General features: G+C 24.8%; 1 protein-coding gene across 3 annotated transcripts in view; it reads left to right on the top strand.

The window, feature by feature from the left end:
* The first annotated feature begins 102 nt into the window (after positions 1 to 102).
* LOC107443117 (GATOR complex protein Iml1) overlaps positions 103 to 21,498 on the top strand; it is a 59,751-nt gene continuing 38,355 nt past the window's right edge. For all 3 annotated transcript variants that reach the window (XM_043043849.2, XM_043043848.2, XM_043043847.2), the window contains exons 1-17: positions 103 to 333; positions 586 to 676; positions 2,645 to 2,691; positions 3,712 to 3,800; positions 3,963 to 4,046; positions 5,327 to 5,376; positions 6,707 to 6,917; positions 8,330 to 8,472; positions 9,980 to 10,167; positions 11,542 to 11,676; positions 13,094 to 13,155; positions 14,423 to 14,499; positions 15,597 to 15,666; positions 16,093 to 16,123; positions 16,578 to 16,698; positions 16,784 to 17,010; positions 17,575 to 17,799. In XM_043043849.2, coding sequence (XP_042899783.1) covers positions 291 to 333; positions 586 to 676; positions 2,645 to 2,691; positions 3,712 to 3,800; positions 3,963 to 4,046; positions 5,327 to 5,376; positions 6,707 to 6,917; positions 8,330 to 8,472; positions 9,980 to 10,167; positions 11,542 to 11,676; positions 13,094 to 13,155; positions 14,423 to 14,499; positions 15,597 to 15,666; positions 16,093 to 16,123; positions 16,578 to 16,698; positions 16,784 to 17,010; positions 17,575 to 17,799 — 1,894 coding nt within the window. In that variant the 5' untranslated portion in view covers positions 103 to 290. The remainder of the gene's footprint in view (positions 334 to 585; positions 677 to 2,644; positions 2,692 to 3,711; positions 3,801 to 3,962; positions 4,047 to 5,326; positions 5,377 to 6,706; positions 6,918 to 8,329; positions 8,473 to 9,979; positions 10,168 to 11,541; positions 11,677 to 13,093; positions 13,156 to 14,422; positions 14,500 to 15,596; positions 15,667 to 16,092; positions 16,124 to 16,577; positions 16,699 to 16,783; positions 17,011 to 17,574; positions 17,800 to 21,498) is intronic.

Below are 21,498 nucleotides of genomic sequence, written 5' to 3'. Positions count from 1 at the left end.
ATTTAAATATTAAAAAATATAAAACATCAATCAAAATGAACTTTATAAAGAAAGATGTTGCCATTGAAAAAGAAGCAAAAATCAGCTTTGAATCTTATTTGCTTTGCAAAAGTAGGTAGCCGGAAGTATACTAATTTGATGTAAAAACAAATCTGACTGTCATAAACAAACTGACGATAGAAATTTGATAATTAAATAATTGCTTTTAACATGCCAGAATTTCTCCTATAAATTTTATACTCAGAAATAAAATACTTTTAAATTAAAATTTTGTTTTACATCTTAAGAAAATGAAAACATTCAAGTTATTGACGCATAACAAATCTTTTAGTGGTATATTTTTATTGATATTTGTTGAAGTATTCTCTTTAAATGCTTCAAATTTAGTGTGTTCATTTCTTTTTAATCTGTTCAAATGTGACCTCATGTTTCAAAAGATCAATTTAGTTGTTCCTGTTTTATTTGTTTAATAAAAAAAAGTTAACTGGAACTTATTTTTAAAATGTCATTATATAATTCTCATTATTATATTTTGTAAAAAATTTTATTGCCTCAAATTTTCTGAAACACTTATCTCTTTTATAGAGGAAAGCTTAGTGATCAGTTCAAAAGATGACCAGGGCCTCACTGTTGGAGATGTTGTTGAGATAAATGCAGCTGAAGGAGAATGTGGGAGGTACTAAAACATTTTTATTCATACAAATCTTTACGTTTAATTTGAAAATGAAGTAGTAAAGAAACTTAAGTAGTTTGCATGTTAAAGAGTTATTTTGAGTTCACAATCTGTCATGCCAACTACAATCGCTGAGGCGTCAATTGGGTTTTAAACTTTCAATTTTGTTTATTTAAAAAAATTTTGAGGTTTACTCAAGAGAGACTACAAGGTATACTCTTTGAGTTGGTTTGTGTGATGTTTTTTTTTTTATTAGTTCCTCACTGGTATCTGCCTGGAAGTTTCCAAGACTTGGCCATTGTTTTGCTACAGATCACGATTTGGAAATCTTCACTAGACTAAAATAAATGTGACTATATTTTACTTGCTAACTGTGGTTTTCTGGCCAAACTTCAATAGTGTATTTCAGTCTGCAGAAAGATTTCTGTAATGGTTACTATGCTAAAATATTTGCCAAGTTTTTGCGACTTTTGGGTATTGGCTCACATGAAACTAGAAAAAGAAAATAATATCTCAGAAGGGGACCAACTCTCAGGGTATAACTCAGACAAACCTCTACTTATTTTTTTAAGTTTAAAATCTTTTTGATATCTTAGTGATTGTAGTTCGCAAGAATAGGTACCGATATGGAACAATTCAACAAATTCCCCATTTTAGCAATCTATTATTATAATGGAATCTTAATTATCTGAAATCTTTTTATTTCTATGGGGCACTAAGTCCCAAAAGCTCTTAATTTTCTTTTAAATTTTCATTTTCTTCACCTCAGCTTTCTAACAGTTTCTTAGCTGATGAAAGCTCTACCTTTGCTCCATATCTTTCTTCTGCTTTAATTCATTTTTAATTAACTATTCAACTGTGTAAATCTTTTATTTTCATTCAGAGTGCTACATAATATTTTGGTTAAATATTAAGTTTTGATGTATATTTCCTTGCATTACATTTTTTGATTGTTTCTTGCACGTGTCATCTATTTAAGTCTTAAAAAAGAAAAGGGAAAAGCATTTTTTGTACAATTTTGTTGGTGGCATATCTTAGGTGTATATTGCAAGTACTTCATTTAGAAACTATTCAATCTTACTTGACTCGTAAAGATTAAAAAGACTTGCATGAATTAATTACATGACTACATCTTTTGAAAAGGTTGCTGATCAAAATTCTGATGGTTTTATGAGAATGTTACAGTTTTAATTTAGTGTAGCCACTCTCAGATTTTTTGGTTACTTTTTACTCTTTGAGTGAATTCAATCGAAAAATTATAATTTCTTACTTGAAACCTTTTTTTCACAAAATTTGTTAGCTTTCTGACTTTTTATATTTATTTAAAAAAAAATTTCTTTAAAGTGAGAAATAAAAAACACTTTTTATCAAACTAAAAAAAAATTTTTTAATAATTAGTTTAAAATTTTCAAAATGCAATTCTTTTTTGAATGCAGATTTAAATTTGTACTTAAAACTCAAAGTAAGAATATTTTGCTTTATGTGTTCTGGGTGTATTTGGTTTTAAGGTTTGTATTCGGGTTAAAACTATGAGAATTTAAATATATAAGTGGTTTAATCGTAAGTTTTATTTCTGTGTCTATATCATGGTATTGTATAAAACTGGCAGATATTATGTAAGAACCATTGAGATTTTGCATTGAAGCATATATATTTTTTAAATTTCATGCTTTTAAAATTTTATCAGTGTCTTTTGACTACTAATGTAATTCTCATGTATTCTTAATTCAAATTCTGTCTTCCTACATGTATTATTGTTGCTCTGGAAATTTGAATGAAAAACTCGCAAATTTTTTTTCTTGAAACTGAGTATAAATCCTGCAAAAACGCAGTTCTATTTATATATATTCAAATTTTCATGTGTTCAGATTAAAATAAAAGTATTATTTAAAGACTTCCCTTATGTATAATCTAGAATCTTTTTTTTTTAACTCAATAACAGTTTTGACTTAAATAAAATTTTTTCCATAGCCCTATTCTTCTGCAAGTTACTATTGGTCCAGAGACACTGCAAAAAGGTATGTTGATTCGATGAAATTTGTAATTCTTTAGATTGCTATTCAGGAGATGCGCATTTAAGTCTATCTGAACTAGTATGTCTAACTTTAGGTAATTTTAGCTATGGGTAAAAATAATTAATTCTTCAATTTATCTTGCATTTTATATGATTGATGTGGACATTTATTTACTTTATTAACATCAAATGGACTAATTCCTTATAGAGCATAGTTTCTAAATTGAATAATCTGGGATAAAACTGGTATTCTGTTTTGAGAAACAATCGAGTTGTACCCTAAATTCAAAGCAATGGTTAATATAACATAATATTGAAAGAAATGTAAAACCATTTTTGAATTAAGCCTTCAATGTACAACTTGCAAAAACACTGATCAATATTATAAAGTTGATGAAAAATGTTGGAAGTAAAAATAAAAGGCTTAAAAGTTAGAAAGCTATTTTGATACTTAAAACAAATTAGTATTATCATTAATTCTGAAACTAAGAAAGAGTACATTCTGTTCCTTAGAATTAAAAATAGGACCAATTTAATGTCCGTAAATGTCTTTTTGTGCTTTTAATCATTGTTTTGTCACTGTCCTGCTCTTGCATAAAGATAACCCTTCTTTCTTTGAATACTTGTAAAAATTTGAATATTAAATAGCTGGTGTATAACAAATTAAATAATCTTCTTTAATCCACAAAAACATTAATTAACTAGTTGGCTCCTATCATCAGTTTTGCTTTGCTATTCAAGAATGTAAATGAATTATAGTTAGTCAAAAATTTGTAGAGTGCAATTAAATTATTTCCTTTGTTCATTATTGTTTAATAAGTTTGACGTATAGTAAATTAAAAATAGTTTTAAAAAATATATTTTCAGAAGAACTCTATCAATTTTGATACAATTTTGTCACATTAATCTAGCCTAGTTGCACTGTTAAAGCTTAATTTTAAAATTTGTTCATTAGACCAAAAGTTATTTAATTTTAATCTTTTTTTATTGTAAATAAATAAATAATGTATGAATTTTTTTAAAGGTTGCATTAGTATTGATCAATCAATTGCTGCAAATTTTCAGTTGAAGCAGTACATGGAAGTTACCTTAAAAGTCATTGATAATTTGAAAGTAAGATTTCCATAATAGTTTGTTTAAATTTTGAATTTATGTCTATGTCATCTTTAAACTGTTAAATGTTTATTATTACCAAGTCTTTGTCTATCTGTTAATTTTACTTATAAATTTTAAAGTTATTATATAGAATTTCTTTTTAATTTGAACATATTTTAGGATATTTCACTTGATTCAGTAGAGTTAACTTTTAAAGATCAGTATTTGGCAAGAAGTGATATGTGGCGATTGAAGACATTTCTGGTATGGCATGTTTGATAGTGATATTTATATGCTTATTTTATTTATTATAAAAATTTTCTGATTATAAAAAATATATAAGTTTGAATTTTGTTATACATAAAATGTAGCACAAAATAATGAATATTTTGAAAAATGAATTTTTTTTTCCAGCATTTTGAATAATAAATATTTATTTTCAAATGTATATTAGTTAAAAAATAATGAACTAATATTGCTATTTACCATCCTATTGTTATCTTTCAACAATTGTAGTGAATGAAATTATAGTAAATTAATTAAATTCAAAATTTTCCAAAAGATATTTGAAAGATAACATTATTATTGTTTTTATTTCAAAGCTAAATTATTAGACACTTTTTTTTTAATTTTCTTTAATTTGAAACAAATTAATGTGTTTTAAATAAAGTGAATAAAGAGAAATATGTAGAAACATTAATAAAATTCTCTCTATGTTTCTAAATATCGTACCATTTTTTTAAACATTTAAAAGAAATTTCTAAAAGAAAAATATCAGGATTATTATAATAAAAACAAAATTTTTCTGCAACATTTCATTTTTTTAAAATTAATATTAAGTTAACAAAAAGTTTAAAAATTTTATTATTTATATACATAATATTACTAACATTCACACTGTTGATAATCATTGTCTGACTATGACATCTTAACTATTGTATTTATTTTTATAAAGTCAGAAAAACAATTCTGGCAGAAAACAAAAATTATAAAAATTTAGGATATTGTATTTATTTTAAAACATGATATTTATTTCAGATTAATAAATGCGTATATCTCTAAGCATATCTTTTTTGTGAGAAAAGTTATTTTTAAGAAACAATATTTTTTCTTTAAACAATTTAATATCTTTCAAATTTAAAAGAAAAAGGAGAATATGTGGAATCGTTAAAAAAAAATTTTTTTAAGCTATATTTCTAAATATGTTATAATTAATTTTTAGAACATTTAAAAAGTCCAACTTCTGTGAGGCAATCATCTTCTATGGATAGTGCTATATTTACTTTTCGAAATAATTTGCATTGATATAGGCAAGACAAAAACAACAAAATAAATTTAAAAACAATTAAAAAATGTCTGTAACATTTCAGCTAGTAATTAATATTATTGATAATAAAAAATATACAAATTATGTACTAATATATGCTTAATATTAGTAATATGCACACAGGTGTATTATTGATAGGGTATTATACTTTTCTAATCATTGTATGATTATAACATCTTGACTATTGTATTTATGTTAATACATGTTTTTGTTTCAGATTAATAAATGCCTGTATCTTGAGAAAAAGTTAGATATTTTTGGAATCAGGTACTATTTTTTTCTCTTAGTGTTAAAGAAACCCATTTTAATGTGTCAAAAATAATGTATTGAGGTGTATGCATATGCAATAAAGTTAAAATGAAACAAAATATTTTTCACAATATATTTGAAGTGTTATTGAATAATAATTTGTAAATGAATAATTTTTTAATTAATTTTCTTTTTTATCCTTTTGTTTTTATATTAATTAGCCTTTGAGTGTAATGAATTACTATACCTGTTAACTGTGTCTCTACTTTCTTTTATTCTCTTTTTCCTTCTCCCACATCTGCTATATCAATTTGCGAACTTTACTCCATTTAATAAACTAGTTTACATAAATACAGCAATTAAAAAAGAGCTGATTTACTGCCCCTGGGAGAAGGTGGAAGATTAAACGAGTTAAAAAATACTTACTGAAATTAATTTAATTGTGAATGTGTAAACGAATATAAAAAAATCCAAATCTAAATTAATCTAAATCTAAAATTTTAATTAATATTAAAATTCAGAAAAATTAATGTTTACAGAAATAATTTTTTTGTTACTTAATTTATAAAACTTTTCGAAATTTAAAGGTTTTTTTTCCTTAAAAATCTTAACATTTGTTCTAAATTTTAAAGAAAAAAAGACCTAACTGAAATTAAAATAGTGTGCACAATTTCTTTGATTTTAACTAAGTAATAATTTTATTTTTGTTCAATCTGGTATCATAAAAGTACTATAAGCAGTAATTTTTTATTTTATTTTAAATATTACATGTATATTTACATTATTAGGTTTATGTAATAAAAATTGTTTGAGCTTCAAATTGTTATTGTTAATGGCTAAAGCATATCTCAAAATAGTCTTGCACCAAATTGAAATCAACTTAATGGGAAACAAATATACTCCAATTAATTTTTAACGAGAATATAGAAATCCAGAAAATTTTCTTATTGAACTCAAATTGGCAAGATTTTTGAAAATAAAGGCTATATAACAAAATTTATTATTGACTTACTTCTCATTACTTTACTATGTATTTCAAGAGGGAAAAGTATGTGAGTTTCTTTTGACATATGACAAATCATAGTTTAAAATTCAGGAAGCTCAATTATTTAGTCAGGAATCTAGTAAAATAATTTTCACGAAACCGATGAAAAATTTATGCTCATAACAAAAGTTTCATATTTCCTTTTTAATGGTTAACCATGTAGCTTCTTAAAATTTTCTTATCCTGTTTGTTAAATATGTGCTGGCATTTGAGGAGTTAACTGTATATATTAGATAAGAATATAAATGTTTTAAATTAAATCACTGAATACTTATTAGCAAAGCAATTTTAATTTTTATACAGGTGTCAAGTATTTGAAATGTATATTCAAGGAGAAAAGGTCGCATCTGGTATTGTTACAGAAGAGACCAAGATAGTTTATCGCTCTGCTAGCAGTATGGTTTACCTGTTCATACAAATGAGTTGTGAAATGTGGGATTTTGACATTAATGGTGATCTCTATTTTGAAAAAGCCATTGATGGTTTCTTACCAGATTTATTTTCAAAATGGAAAGTGAGTTTAGATTTATTTTAATTTTTTTAAGATTAAAGTGTAACATATGTTGTATTATGTTTTTTTTTTTTTTTAAATTTAATTCAAATTATCTCTTTTAATGAACTACACAACAATCATCAACTTCATGAACAATCATACTAAATAAGCATTTACTCTTTTTACATGTTTAATGAAACTATTTTAATAAGATGCACTCTAAACAAACATTTGTATGTTAATGGAAACTATATTTACATTTTATTACATAATTATTATTACTTAGTCAATTATTTAATATTTGATTATGCTTTATTATCTAATCAAATGAGTTCTTAATGTCTGGCTCAAGAACTTGGTCTTAAACTAAAAATGGAGAATATAAAATTGCAATTTTGAAATAAAGCCTCTCAAAAGAATACTTGGTTGTATCAAAGAAAATAGTTTTTGTCAAAAATGTTTCAGATTAGATATTCATAGAATTTTAATTTTAGTAGTTCCCACCCATAAAGTCACTCTATTAACCACATAGAAGAGCATTCATTTTTCTTTTGCGCCAGATTATTGCACTAATCCAAGCAGCTATATTGTTCACAGTCAGCAACTCTATGCATTTTTTTCTTCAAAAAATTTTACTTAGTTTTTGCACTGGTCTTTTCAGTTCCCTAAATTTTTGGTTATCATTTATAAAATTTTATAGTCACTAAGTTTACAAAGTTCAGAAAAAGAGTCTCTGCAGTGTTTGTTCAGCTATACTGCAGGTTTTTTGTAAATCAGTAATCATTTTTTAAATTGTTTCATTTCTACAGGTGGTTATTTTTTATCCGTGTTTTGTCCGTTTTAAAATTGTGGAAATTATGAAGCTCAGTAATGTAAATTCATTGATAAATAAAAATGGAAGAAAATATTATACTATAATTTGAATTTTTTTTATTTTGCTCAGAATTATCAAACAGCTCTTGTACTCTTTGTATTTTATAGTTATTCTGATTTTATTTATTTCCAAAAATGAATTTACATATTGATAATTACTTATCAATTGCAATTAGTTTCAGATGAACCTGTATACATATACAGTCAAACCCCGCTATAGTGAACCTTCAAGGGACCGGAATTTCGGTTCACTATAACCGGGAGTTCACTATATCCGTTACGCAGGCAATTTCACTAATGGTTCTCAAACTCCTCCTTTTTATTGCATTATATTCATATAAATGACTGAAAAATATTATGTAGTAGCAAAAAATGTGTTATTTTTCATTAATTCAAAAATTAATAATCTTTAGTTGATGAGCAATCCTCAACATCAGATATGGTAACACTTCCTGACTCTCAGATAATTTTTCCTGAATTTCTGTTATAGCTCCAGAAGTCAATGNCATATATATATATAAAATATGTACACACACATTGTTTTTTTTTTTTCCTTTCAGAAATTGCACTGTAATCATGACGTTACTATAGTTTTATTTTCAAGAACTTTTTACGATGCACAATCCATTGATGAATTTCCTTCATACATGAGAGAATGTTTGCAAAGAGACTATAAAGGAAGATTTTTTGAAGATTTTTACAGGTTTTAAGTTGCTTTTTTTTAATTATCATTTCCTATTTTAAAAAACTTGATGTTAAATTCTTTACATGGTGAATAATTTTTTAATTTATCAAAAGTTATAACGGGATTGTTGTAATTTTTATCATAGTTTAAAGCTATCATTAAGAAATATTATTTCTAACTAAACTTGCAATACAATGTTATTTTCAAGTACCTGTAAGAAATCCTGGATTTCTATATATTGGAAGCTGTCATATAGTTAGAAAGACATATATGAATACAATTATTTGCTATTAAGGAAATATTAACATGTATTTTATACTTATAACTTTGCTATTATTATTTTTTATTAACACATACTTTTTATTTAAACTTTTCTTTATATTTTATTCTTTGTTCTAATTTTACTAATTTAATTAAAATTTATTTTGCATTTTTTTTTCAATATTATTTGTATGCATCATATTATGTGAAATGTAATTCATATTTAACATGGTGGCTGTCAGAGTAGATGATTAATCAAAATAACAATGATTAATCGATTAATCAAAAATCACATTATGTTAAATCTTTTAATTATTGTGCTTCTTTGGTAAGTTTGTAAAAAAGTTATCCTACTAGGAACAGTTTCTTTACAATTATTACAGTATTTTAAAACCTATAAGAAATCTTATTGCATGCAATATTGGAAAAAATATTGCTTTTCTCAATGACTTGTGTTTGTAGTGTGGGAGTACGTAGAAGTAATAGCAGCAAAATTAAAACTTTAGTACAAATTAAATCCTTTAATAGTTAAATCTTTCCTCACTTTGTTATACACTCACTTATTATTTGTCTTTCCAATATTATCAACTATTTTGTTTGGGTTGGAAAGAGGTGTATGAGGTATTGTTTATGTTATTATAAAGAAAAGAAAAAATCAAAAATATTAAAAATTTTGAAGTTTAGTTTATAGCATCTACAGAAAAATTTAAGTTTCTGTTGGAGCAATGAATATGTTAATATATGTTATTGTGAACTACCAAACTATTTAAATGCAATTTTCAATTTTTTTTAGTCTTCAAATTACATGTTTAGTGGATTCTAGTAAATTATATAAGATAGAATGATTAGAAATTTAAAAAACAATATATTTCAGAGTCTGGATTTTAACCTTGGGATTTTTTGTTGACATTTATTATTTAAATTTGTCATAACATATATCTGCTAAATCATGTGGACATAAACAGAAGAAAAAAAAAAGAAAACGCTGAAAATAATACATACAAAATCTATTTGTTGAATTCCACTTTTGTATTTTATTGTCAATAAACTTCAAACAGCTTAAAACTTAATATTAATTAACAAAATTTATATTTTTGATACTAATTTATGAACTTCTTTGACTACTTTTTATGTTTTTACTGTTTATTAAAATTTAAGCTGTATTTTATGTACTTTTTCAATCTATTCCTAGTTTCTTCATCAATTTGTTCATAATGAATGTATGGTTTAATTATGTATTATATTTTGCGATTTCTTTTTCAAGAGTTGCTGTGCAAAATGAGCGATATGAAGATTGGACTTCAACTATTATTTTATTGAAAAAATTGTTCAATCAGTATCAAGATACAGTGTTAAAGTATCATGAAAAGGGAGGCATTGATGTCCCTCGTGCCATTAATTCTACATCTTCACAAGGAAATTTTTTAGAAGTTTTAAACATGTCATTAAATGGTAATTATTTATGTTTTATTTATACCTTTACTACTAACCTTAATTTTTTAGTACTGGTTCTGCAAATTTATACTAGAGTATCTTGTAGAATACCAAATTTCTATTAAATTGTTTTTCTATTGAATAATGTACAAGACAATTGGCTGTTAGAAACTATTTCTTGGCTTTTTGACCAGTATCTTTCAACCTATGTTACTATCATTATCTTTTTGTATTCAACTGTACCTGAGTGAGTCAAATTTCATCTGATAATTACACCAACATATTGAATCTTGTATTTGTAGAAGGAAAAATATTTCTTGTATTGCAAAAAATATTAAGGAAGTATTAGCTCTGTTTGAATCTTTATTTTAATTTATATTTGTCTAACTTTGATCAAAATGCTAGAAAGATTTTAGTCTAATTTTTCAGGAAAAATAGTTTTTTTCCCCTCAATTTTGCCGATAATCATTAATTAGCCTAGTTTTTCAAATATAATCGTTTGTGTTGAATTTGTAGTAACTAAAAATAAAGGCAAATGAAGATATTTTGAATATTAAAGCAGCTTTAATTTTATTTTTCTTCTACAAGGATTTAAAAACACTTTTATTTCTAAAATGGAGGAAGGAAATAACTTTTTTTTAAAAAACATAGGCATTATTTAATAAATTCAACTACTAAATTTAATTAGTTCCAAAATTTCTTTGGGAAATCTATCCTCTTGAGACATATTTTGAAAACCAATCTTTTTTCTTTTTTAAAAAGTTGTTGTATTTATATGAGTTTTTGTATAAAAAAGATATGCAGTGGCCAACACAATAAAAATTGAAAACATTTTGTCAAAAAATCTGTAAATTTAATCATGGTTTCTAAAAATTTGCTTCATAAAAATATTTTCTTGGTTTAAATAGTACTGTAAAATGTTAATTGCCCAGAGTTTTTTTTATTTTGATTATTTTTATTTCATCTTATTGTTCTGTACATGTAAAATCTCAATTGAACCTTCAATATGCATTTGCTGAACAAATCCAACTCTCTTAAGTATTAATTTTTAAAAATCTGTATAAGGGTTTACTTTGAAGTATTTATTTTTAAATTGTGTTTGAAAATTATTTTAAAGTAGCTAATTAATTTATTTTAGCATCAAACAATGCATGTGTTTATTGTTATTTCTTTTCAATGTCTCCACCTTGAGGCTTTAGTATTAATGATATATGAATAATTATTAAAAATTACCATCAATTAATAGTTTACCTACTTATCAGCTTTGTTGAGTTTAGCAAGAGTTTTTTTTATCTGTATTTGTATCCCTTATGAAATATTCTTTTAATTTTTTCCAAATCCTTTTTATAAATAAAAGTTGCTTTTGTAATTAAAATTGAATATATATTTCAGTATTTGAAAAGCATTTCATGGATCGAAGTTTTGATCGAACTGGACAGTTATCTGTAGTCATTACGCCTGGTGTTGGCTTCTTTGAAGTTGATCGTGAATTAACTATTATCACAAAGCAAAGGATAATTGATAATGGTAACTTTTTTTTAATCTTTGTATAATGTAGTTTTATAGTTGTATACATTAAGTTTTATTTTTCATTGTAAAAAATTTTATGCAGCAATCACTTATAAAAAGTGGGAAAAAAAACCTTGTAACAATGTTGAATTAAAATATTTATACCAGTTTCCTTTTTAATTTTTAATGATGATCATACAACAATTTTTATCAAACGATTGGTACTTTATTTACATCACACTAGAGCTTAACAATGTTCTATCGGTGATGGTCTGGGAATCATCCCTACAAACAATTCGAAGATAACAAAAGGAATTATCAAATTAAACTATTTAGCAAGCGAATTTTATAAAGTGTTAGTTATAATTATACAAGTTGAAAATTATTAATAGATACATAATGCTCAATTAAGGTTAAAAATTAGTAATTACTGAAACAATGCATCTTAAAGAGTTAAATTTAATTGGTTTGTATAATTAAAAATCCGTGCATTTAATTACAAGAATTAACTACAGTCATTTCTACTGATAAGTAACCACCTACAGTATTGATTTCTTGTCTTTCTAAGTTACTATGTTGAAATCAAATTAGAATTAAAGCGCATTTTTAAGTAAAAATGTGGGCTAGCTTCTTGAAGAATTGTTATTTTTTGTAATTTATTTAAATAATAAAGGCAATAATATCAATTTTGGGTTGCAAGTTAGTATATGTAATGTTATTTTTAGAAGCTTGTCAAATTCGCTGTGTCATTCTGTCATAAAATATTTTATTTGTGAAATTGGGAAAATTTCTCTTATGAATTCAATGACTATAATCTTTATAAAATTTAATGTAAATAAAATCTATTTATTGTAAATAATGTGAATAAAATCTATTTCTGAACCTTAATCTTGTTACTTACAGTATATGTTTGATTATAAATGGTGACTTTGATCTACATGGGATGATTCTATCTATATCTTGTTAATTTTCTTAAAAGATACTTTTGTTTTGATTACTATTGTTATTTTAACTTGTAAACACGGTCTTACTTAAGTTGACCCTTGACTGTTTCAGTTTTTATTTGGAATGAATTAACTTAAACTTTCAAAATATTTTTAACGCATGTAATATGTTTTTCTTTACCCGTTTTATTAAATTTATACTTTTGAGAATGATTAATTTCTGGAAAGATTATGTAACCAAAGAAATTCCTTATGTAATATATAATTTTTTCACATTCATCATAAGTTATGTTAGCAGTTATTAAGATGTAAATTTTTTTATTATAAATTAAAATGTATAAATAAAAATAAAAATGTATTTTAAAGTAAAAATGTATAAACAACCACATATTTGAATAATACTTTAAAAATATTTTGATTTAAAAAATATTTTATAAAATGAATTAGACTTGCATTGCAGTCAATTTTAAAATATTTTATATCTACAATAGGTATTGGAAGTGATCTTGTATGTTTAGGCGAGCAACCTTTGCATGCCGTTCCTTTATTTAAAGTAAGTCTTTTATTCAAGTAATCTTATCAAACAATGCACTTGTTTAGGTTATAATTGTTTTGTTTGTGATCAGAATTGTGATTAATGATAATTTATCTGTGAGTATAGCCTTATATCTGATTAAAAATAAAAGTTAAAAATTTTAATTAACATTAGATACTTTATTGTTATTTTTTTACTTTAAAATAAATTGCATTGCTGTTTACAAAATTTTTTAATTGTATTTTTACTATTTTGAATTGTATCTTTACTCTAAATAATAGAAATATAAAATACTGCCAGCAACTTACATTTTTTTTAATGTAAATAAATTTTTGATACTTTTTTTATAATGTTTAATAATGATCAGGAGATATAATTTTTATTTAAAATATTGTATGTTTCAAGGGATTTTAAGTTAGTATTATTTAAAATTGTGGTTGGTTTATTTTTTGTATACTTAAACTTGATTGTTTAAGTTGAGCAAATGTATGTTTTTGTCACTTATTTAATTTGTGAACCTTGATCTCATAATGTAAGTCTGTTTATAACTTAATGTTTGTCTATAGTACAGAAAATAAGTGCCTGCATAATTTTTTTAAATGCAAATACATGCATAATTTATATTGTTTTAAATGATTAATTCTCATTTTAAGATATATTTTATACACTTAAGTATATTTATCTTCACAGAATTTACTAGACTCTATGAAATATATTTTTACTAAATTGCACCATTTAAAGTAATAACTTCAGTTAGGAATTATCTTTCTCTTCTTTTAATAATTTTTAAAAAAAAAATTTTACTCTTAATTTTATGATTAAAAATAAACTTAACAGCTATAAGTTATATATCTTAATTTTAAATTTCTTCCTTCCTACATTAAAATGCATTGAACTTGTATTGCAATACAGCTTGCTCTTGGAGAAAAACTGCTCAATACATTTCATGAAAAAGTTAAAAAATTTTAATGTTATTTTTCATCATAATTATAGTATGTGAAAAATATGTATAGTATTTGTAAATATAATAACTTTGCATTAAACTTAAGAATTTCCAGTTAGAAAAAAATAAAAACGTTACTATAAGAACTGTACCAGTTTTGTATTTTAAATTCTTATTTTGCTATTTTTTATGCTTGTTCTGTTCAATTTTAAAAGTTTTTTTAGCAGTAAATTTTTAATAAGTCGAAAAGTTTTAAATCGAAAAATTTAAAAATGTAAAAGGAAGTTATGCATTTAATTTTCAACATATCATTAATGAAATATTTGTTATTTTTTGGTATAGTTTTATAACAAACAACTTCCTAGAAATGCACCATCTGTAGCAGATGATTACAATATGCCACATTGGATTAACTTAAGGTAACTTATTAAATACTCTTTAAAAAAATATTTTTAAACTTATACCTAATTTTAGACATTCAGAGGTATTGGAAGTTAAACGGCATTTCCTTCTACAGTCTTTCAATAATGTGCTGAGGTATAAATAAAATCTTTAATGTTTATAAGAAAACCAGGTATATGAAACTGTACTTCACTCTTCCCTGATTATTGTCTTTCTTTGAAAGGATTGTATTATTTATTTATTTGTTTGAGGCTCATTTTATCTTTAAAATATGCATATTGTTTCTATTCGATGAATCTCCAAGCTATAGGCAAAATGCATCTGACATTGTTCAAAGTTTCTTGCATTTTGTCCCAAAATAAAGTTTAATGACTCTTACTTACACATGCTTATTATTCAATTGTAGTTTCAACTAGATGGTGCTCTGGTTATAAAAAAATGTCAGCGTACATACTAAAGCACACTTACAAACAATCGTCAGGTCTTTGTTCACATTGTTGATATAAATTATTGTTAGATACTTTTTTGAATTGACCTCTTAAATCACAAAAAAATATGCAGAAAAGTAACAGAATGTTACCTTAATACTTTTTTCATCATTATTGCTGCAACATAAAATGAAGATAAGTACAAAAATTTATATTTCATGCTTTGCCTTTACTAGATGATACTTTATTACTACAACAGCAATATTTCTGGCTATGCTAATCATTCTATGTTTTGAATCGTGATTGAAGACCGGAAACCTTTTTTTAGATAACCTTAATATTTTTACGTGTTCCTGTTTTAAAAATTAATTCAAGTGGTAATTATATTTTTAATAAAAAATAACTAAACTATTGATGTTTAAATTGTCTCATTTGATTTGTGATATCTTTTGTAAGGTATGAGTTTTAATGTAAATTTTATTTTTGAGAATATTTTAATAAATTGGACACTCACTCCTTGTTAGGACACTCACAGTATATGTTAGATTTAAAAAACAATATCTCTTTTTTTTTCATATTAACTAAAATTGTATTTTGATTTGTCTTTACTTTTTTAAAATAACTTTAATTTAATTTTTCAATGTCATTTCATTTTTATTAACTATTTATTTTATTTATTTTTTCAGTTTTTATTCCATTAAAAATCAAAATATTTACATAGATTTTGTGCCCAGAATAAAATTACCGACATTCCGTGTAAGTATATTAAGTTACATTTAATAAATGGGTGGTGTTCTAAGAGCTGGAGACAGTAGAGCATACTCTAAATAATTTGTACTTATAGGGTGAAAAGTTTTTTTTCTATTAAAAAATTTTTGTTTCGAAGAAAACATTACAATTAAAAATATAGTGTGTTACACATTAAATAATAATTTTTATCTCAAGTAAAAGTTTATTCATAAAAATTTTTTATTTTCAGCACTTGTTTAAATAAAAAGAGGCTATATGGAAAGGGGTAATCTGTAACATTTAAAGTAATTGAGTGTTTTCAAATATTAGAGTAGGACAATGGTTTTATCAATTCAGAGTATGTCCCAGCTGACTTCAGGATTATAAGAACCACCCATTAATTCACAAGTTTTATTGCTCTTAGTCTATTATTCAAAATATCCTATTTTACAGCCTGAAGCAATTAAGGAAAGAGGAAAAGGAGGCAAGTTACTAATTTCTTAATCTATGTCTTTAGCTCTTTATTCTTTTTTTTTTCATGCTTGTGTCTAATAATTGTTGATTTTTTATAATTTTAATTTTCATTTAACAAGTTTTTTTTAAATATTGGTATAAAAATATTTTTAAAACCTTTTTTTGTTTTCTCAAACGTAATTTTTTTTTTTTTTTACTGTTTTAAACCTATGTTTTTCTCCTTACCATTTTGTGTGGACTAACAAGGCAAAGAAATTTAAAGATACAAACAGACATACATTAAATGAATAATTACATACTTACTTTTAAATGAATATGAACTTTTCTTTGAATAAAATACTTTCAACTATAATGCTTATAAATTATTGAACAGAAAAAGTTATGTTTGATAACCTTAAAAAATTAGACAGATATTATTTCGTATATGTTCATTTATATGTTTGTGAATGTATGCTTTATTATAGCATCACAATCTAAAAGGTCTCGCCATGCAAGCCAGCCTGATCCGTCTTTTCCTGTTTTATTTGATTATGATGAATATGATCGACAAGTCTTCAAAGCCCCTGCTCATTCTTCTTCTGTTCGGTTAGAAAATTCTTTTTTCATCATTCAATGTGCTATCTGAACTTGCATTATTTTGTTTTATTTTAATGTTAAATTTTGTTTGTAGGCAAACTCTTAGTTTACAAAGACCCAGAAAAAGAAAAGAAACTCCACCTCTTTCAACATCTTGTGTCTGTACCCACAGAAGTACTGAAGAATTCAGTCGATTGACTTTGTCAGAGCCTGCTCCATTTCCCTATCAGTATTCCCATTCTCATGCTTCATCGGCAGCTATTGCTATTCCACGTCAGTCACAGCAACCTTCTCTCATACCCTCTTATCAGAGTTCCATTGGTAAATAAATACAATGTTTGCTTACTTTTGCCATATCTTTTTCTAAAAATTAAATATATTTTGAAATTATTTATAATTAATTTCATTACTGTTATTGTATATTTTGTTATTCTTTTAATTGGAAATAAATATTCCTAAAAATTAAAACAGCTTACTTGAACTCAACTGTGTCCTGACTGATTTATAATAATTTTGTTTTTCCTTGTATGGACTTTATAAGTCTTTGTTAATGTACTAAAATTTAAAACTATCAAAAATAAGTTAAAATATTTTTCGTAACACGTTTTATTTCTATTTGAATTTTCCCTTCTTTTTTTTTGGATTGTTTCAATCTATGTAAAGCTATGCTTGCTATTAAAAGAATAAATAAACTGGGAAATGTTTTTTATATTTCAAATATTAAGGCTTAAAAAATAAATTTTATCATTTCTAGTCAACTGAGTAAAAATAAAAGCAAACTTTAAAATATTTTTGTTACTATTGGATAGAATTTAATTGTATATCTATGATGGCAGTACAATATATGTTTAAAAAAATTATATCTAAAAATTATTTTCTTTTTAGAAGCTGATAATATGCCCAACAAACAAGCTATAAAGGAAGAACTAGAAACTGAAGTTACTCCCCAGCTTCGGACTATAATTGGTAGTGACCCGTCATATGAATCTCAGTCCAACAAACAGTGTTTAACTAGACGTCTTAAAGCCTTAGTAAATCCTTTTAATCCTTCACAAATAACTATCAAATTAACATCTAATCGAAGAAGATGGACTCATGTGTTTCCTTTAGGTAATAATTTATACTTAAACTCTTCTATCAATTATTAGAAAAAGTTTCAAACAAATGAATTAAACATAATTTTTGCATTTGTTTAAGCAATAAAAGTGAAAAAATTCATCTTTCTAAGTAATTTTAAAGAAGATTTATATTTTGTCTTTCATACGTTATTATTATAATTATTGCTATTTGAAATGTGGATTAAAAAGATATATTTTGATGCTATTTAAACATATGAACAATGCTTTACAAATTTACGTCATTCTAAAGAAACCTAAATCCTTTGTTTTACTTTTACATTGATTAACAGTGTCACAAAAAGTATAAACTATATGGAATTATATAGCTTTTTAATATTTATTTTTTTATACTTATATTTTAATATTAATGCAGAGACAATTTTTTTTTTTTTACTTAATCAATCAACTTTTACTTAGACAGTTTATTTGTTGCTTCAGTATTTTAACTTAGTTATTTCAATCAAATTTTCAAATTCAATATTTTTGTTGCACAATGTTTCTTTTCAGAAACTAGTACTAATAATACTAAATCATTCAACAGTTTAAATGTACAATATTCTTATAAAAATGATACCTTTCACTATTATTATCTTAAACACTATTTTGTTTTTAATAAATTTTTTAAGGTAATTTCCTTTTTGAAAAGCTAAGGTCCACTTACAATTATTATTTCATAATCATAATAAGTATACACTAAAATCTTGCTATCGAGCTTACTGGAAACTATTTAAACTCCCGATATTATAAGGATCAAATTAAAATAATAAAATGATTGCATAAAACTGCACTAGGACTTCTTTCTAATAAAATTAACACTAAACAAGACTATAGTTTTATGAAAAATTACTTATATTTTTTACATCTGTTGTCTCTTTCTTTTATCCTTACTTCTTTTTACTTTTTAATTGTTTGCTCACAAATTTTGAATCGTAAAAATCACTTTTTTCATTACCAAAAAAATAAAAATAATTAATCTTGATAAATGATATCAAATTAGAAATTCTAAGAAATTGATGATTTTTTTTATTTTTTCGAAAACTTTATCAAAAGCAAATTAAGCCTTGATAGTTAAACATTTTTCAATTAATTTACCATTATTTTTGAAATATCTTACAGTTAATAAATGCATACATTCTATATTTCTTTATTTTAGTTTTAATGCATGCATTCTTTATTTTCTATCAATAATTCTATAGAAAATTTAATTATAAGGTCAACTATCAGTTAATGTCTCTAGGTATATTTTACGTTAACCCAGCACTATATTGCAGTCAACCCAAATTTCTTATAGAAATTTTTTTTAAATTCAATTTAAAAAAATCTTAGAAGAAAATGTTTTTTTTTTTTAAAATTATCTATTGGCACAGAATAAATTTCCTTATAACTATAACTTGTAAAATAGTTGTATGATAGAAAATAGTACGATTTTTATATTGTTTTGCTCAAAAAGTTTAATACCATAAAGAGTTAATAGTAGTACTTCATGTATTGGAGCTGTACAATGGGCTATTGGTGACGGTCAAGGAGTCATTCCTGAGGTTCATCCAAAGACATACCATCACAATTTTGATTCCTTCCAGCGAGAATGACTCCACTGCTTTGGTAGCCCGGCAACTTGCACTCAAAGTCTAGAACTTTACGGTAGAGCAATTTAACTAGAACTGATACTGCACATCCCTGGTCTCTTCGTAGAATGGTTAAAGTAGTCGCACACCTATTCACTGACTTTGGTGATCTACTGGGAATCCTGTCTTCAGGATCATTCTCACTGCATGCAGTTCACACACTTCTAATTGCTGTTAAGGGAGAATGAGAATCTGATTGAGGAAAAATGTTTTCCTACGAGAAAGTCATCAATAGGTTCACATTTTTATTGACGGCTGAACCTCAAGCAGTGAAAATGATGCTTTACAGTTCACTGGGGGACTTAGAATTTTAAGAATTTAAATTGGTGCATTTTAAGCTGAATGATCAAACCAGAAATTTATAAAAATCATGAATAGTATGTAATTACTTGTAAGATTTTAAATTTTTTATTGTATTTTCTTTTTCTGATAGAGATTTTAAAATATTTGTAAAAGAATTATTAAATAAAGAATAACGCGGTCAATTGAAAATTATGAACTTTTGATCGTTCAAAAAATCTGCAGTTAAACGATTATTTACTTTTGAAAAGTTTAAAGAATATAACTTCAATATTTTGATGCTTGAAAGCCTGCAGTTTAAAATGCAAAAAAGGACAAGGATAATACTTAGAGGGTTGTTAAAATATTTCATTATGGTAACATTATTTCATGTCATTCTGTATATGAATGAGGTGTAGTCTGCTTCAACTTAACTTTTTATTGTGAGAAAATTCAATGTCTTAAACATTTATTCTCTTAAATGGTTACTTAGGAAGATGCATCGTTTTTTTCAAATTTAATTAGTTAAATGAAAAATTTTAATTCTAAAATATATACAAAATATTTTTTCTCTCTTAAAATTAAAAACTAATGCAATGTTTGCCAATATTTTCAATGACTTTTGATAGGCTATCCTAAATGACCTAATATTTTTGAAATATAATCCGTAAACCTGTTTTATATAATTTTTCCTTTTTATTCATTTGGAGGTTATGCTTTTTTTTTCTTCTTTGCTTTTATAGGTAATTTCTATAATAATTTTTGCAAAAGCCTTTTTGCAAAATATTATATTTTACACCTGTTGTCTCCCACCAATATTATTTTATTATTAAGATAGAGCATAGAACTCTTTCAATTTTATTCCCGGATTCTTTTAGATTGATAATTTTATTTTAAAAATGAACTTNGCCTTTTTGCAAAATATTATATTTTACACCTGTTGTCTCCCACCAATATTATTTTATTATTAAGATAGAGCATAGAACTCCTTCAATTTTATTCCTGGATTCTTTTAGATTGATAATTTTATTTTAAAAATGAACTTAAAAAGAGGGGGGGGGGCATTTTCATACAACAGCTGTACTTTACTTACGCATAGCTGCCAACTCTACTGAATTTTACCAGTTTCTCCTGGTCTACTGGTTTAATTAAAAGTCTCCTGGTTTCTGTACATTTTAGACAATTCCCTAAAATTGAATACTTTTCCTAAGAAAACTTTTTTGTTTAAATAGAATTTTTGTACAGATTATTACTTGCTTGAATATTTAAATAAGTATCAATAAGATAATGACGCGAACCTCATTTATATAGATCAGTTCAAAATTTTTTTTGTTCTAAAATGTTCAGTTTATTTTAATTCAGAACTCTCTTTTTAAATTAAAAAAAAATCCTTTAACTATCTTTGATGAATTAAATGCCTATTAATGTTTGAAATCATGAGTTAACATAGTACATAATAATTCAAGTATGTTTAATGTCAATCATAACTGGAAGCAGTTTTTCTAATTTGATGACTGTGAAAATGCCTAAAATTCCCTTTGTGTAAAATATTTAGTACATTATGCAACAGTTATCATGAAATTTATATGATTTCCTAAAATCTACTGGATTTTTTCCCATCCATGTTGGTAGCTATGCTTCCAAAATTGTTTGCGTCTAGAGCATAGATAGATTACCAAAGTTTTTTGCAACAGTGCTCAGCCCATTATTCAAAATAAAAACGTTCATCACCTTGCTCTAAAAAATAAGTAATAATAATCCTTTTTATTTCTGATTGTTGAAATTGT

Source organism: Parasteatoda tepidariorum, chromosome 7, assembly GCF_043381705.1.
Source record: "Parasteatoda tepidariorum isolate YZ-2023 chromosome 7, CAS_Ptep_4.0, whole genome shotgun sequence".
In the NCBI taxonomy this organism is placed as follows: domain Eukaryota; kingdom Metazoa; phylum Arthropoda; class Arachnida; order Araneae; family Theridiidae; genus Parasteatoda; species Parasteatoda tepidariorum.
The sequence above is the reverse complement of the archived record's forward strand: the minus strand, read 5'-3'. Positions and strand labels throughout refer to the sequence as shown.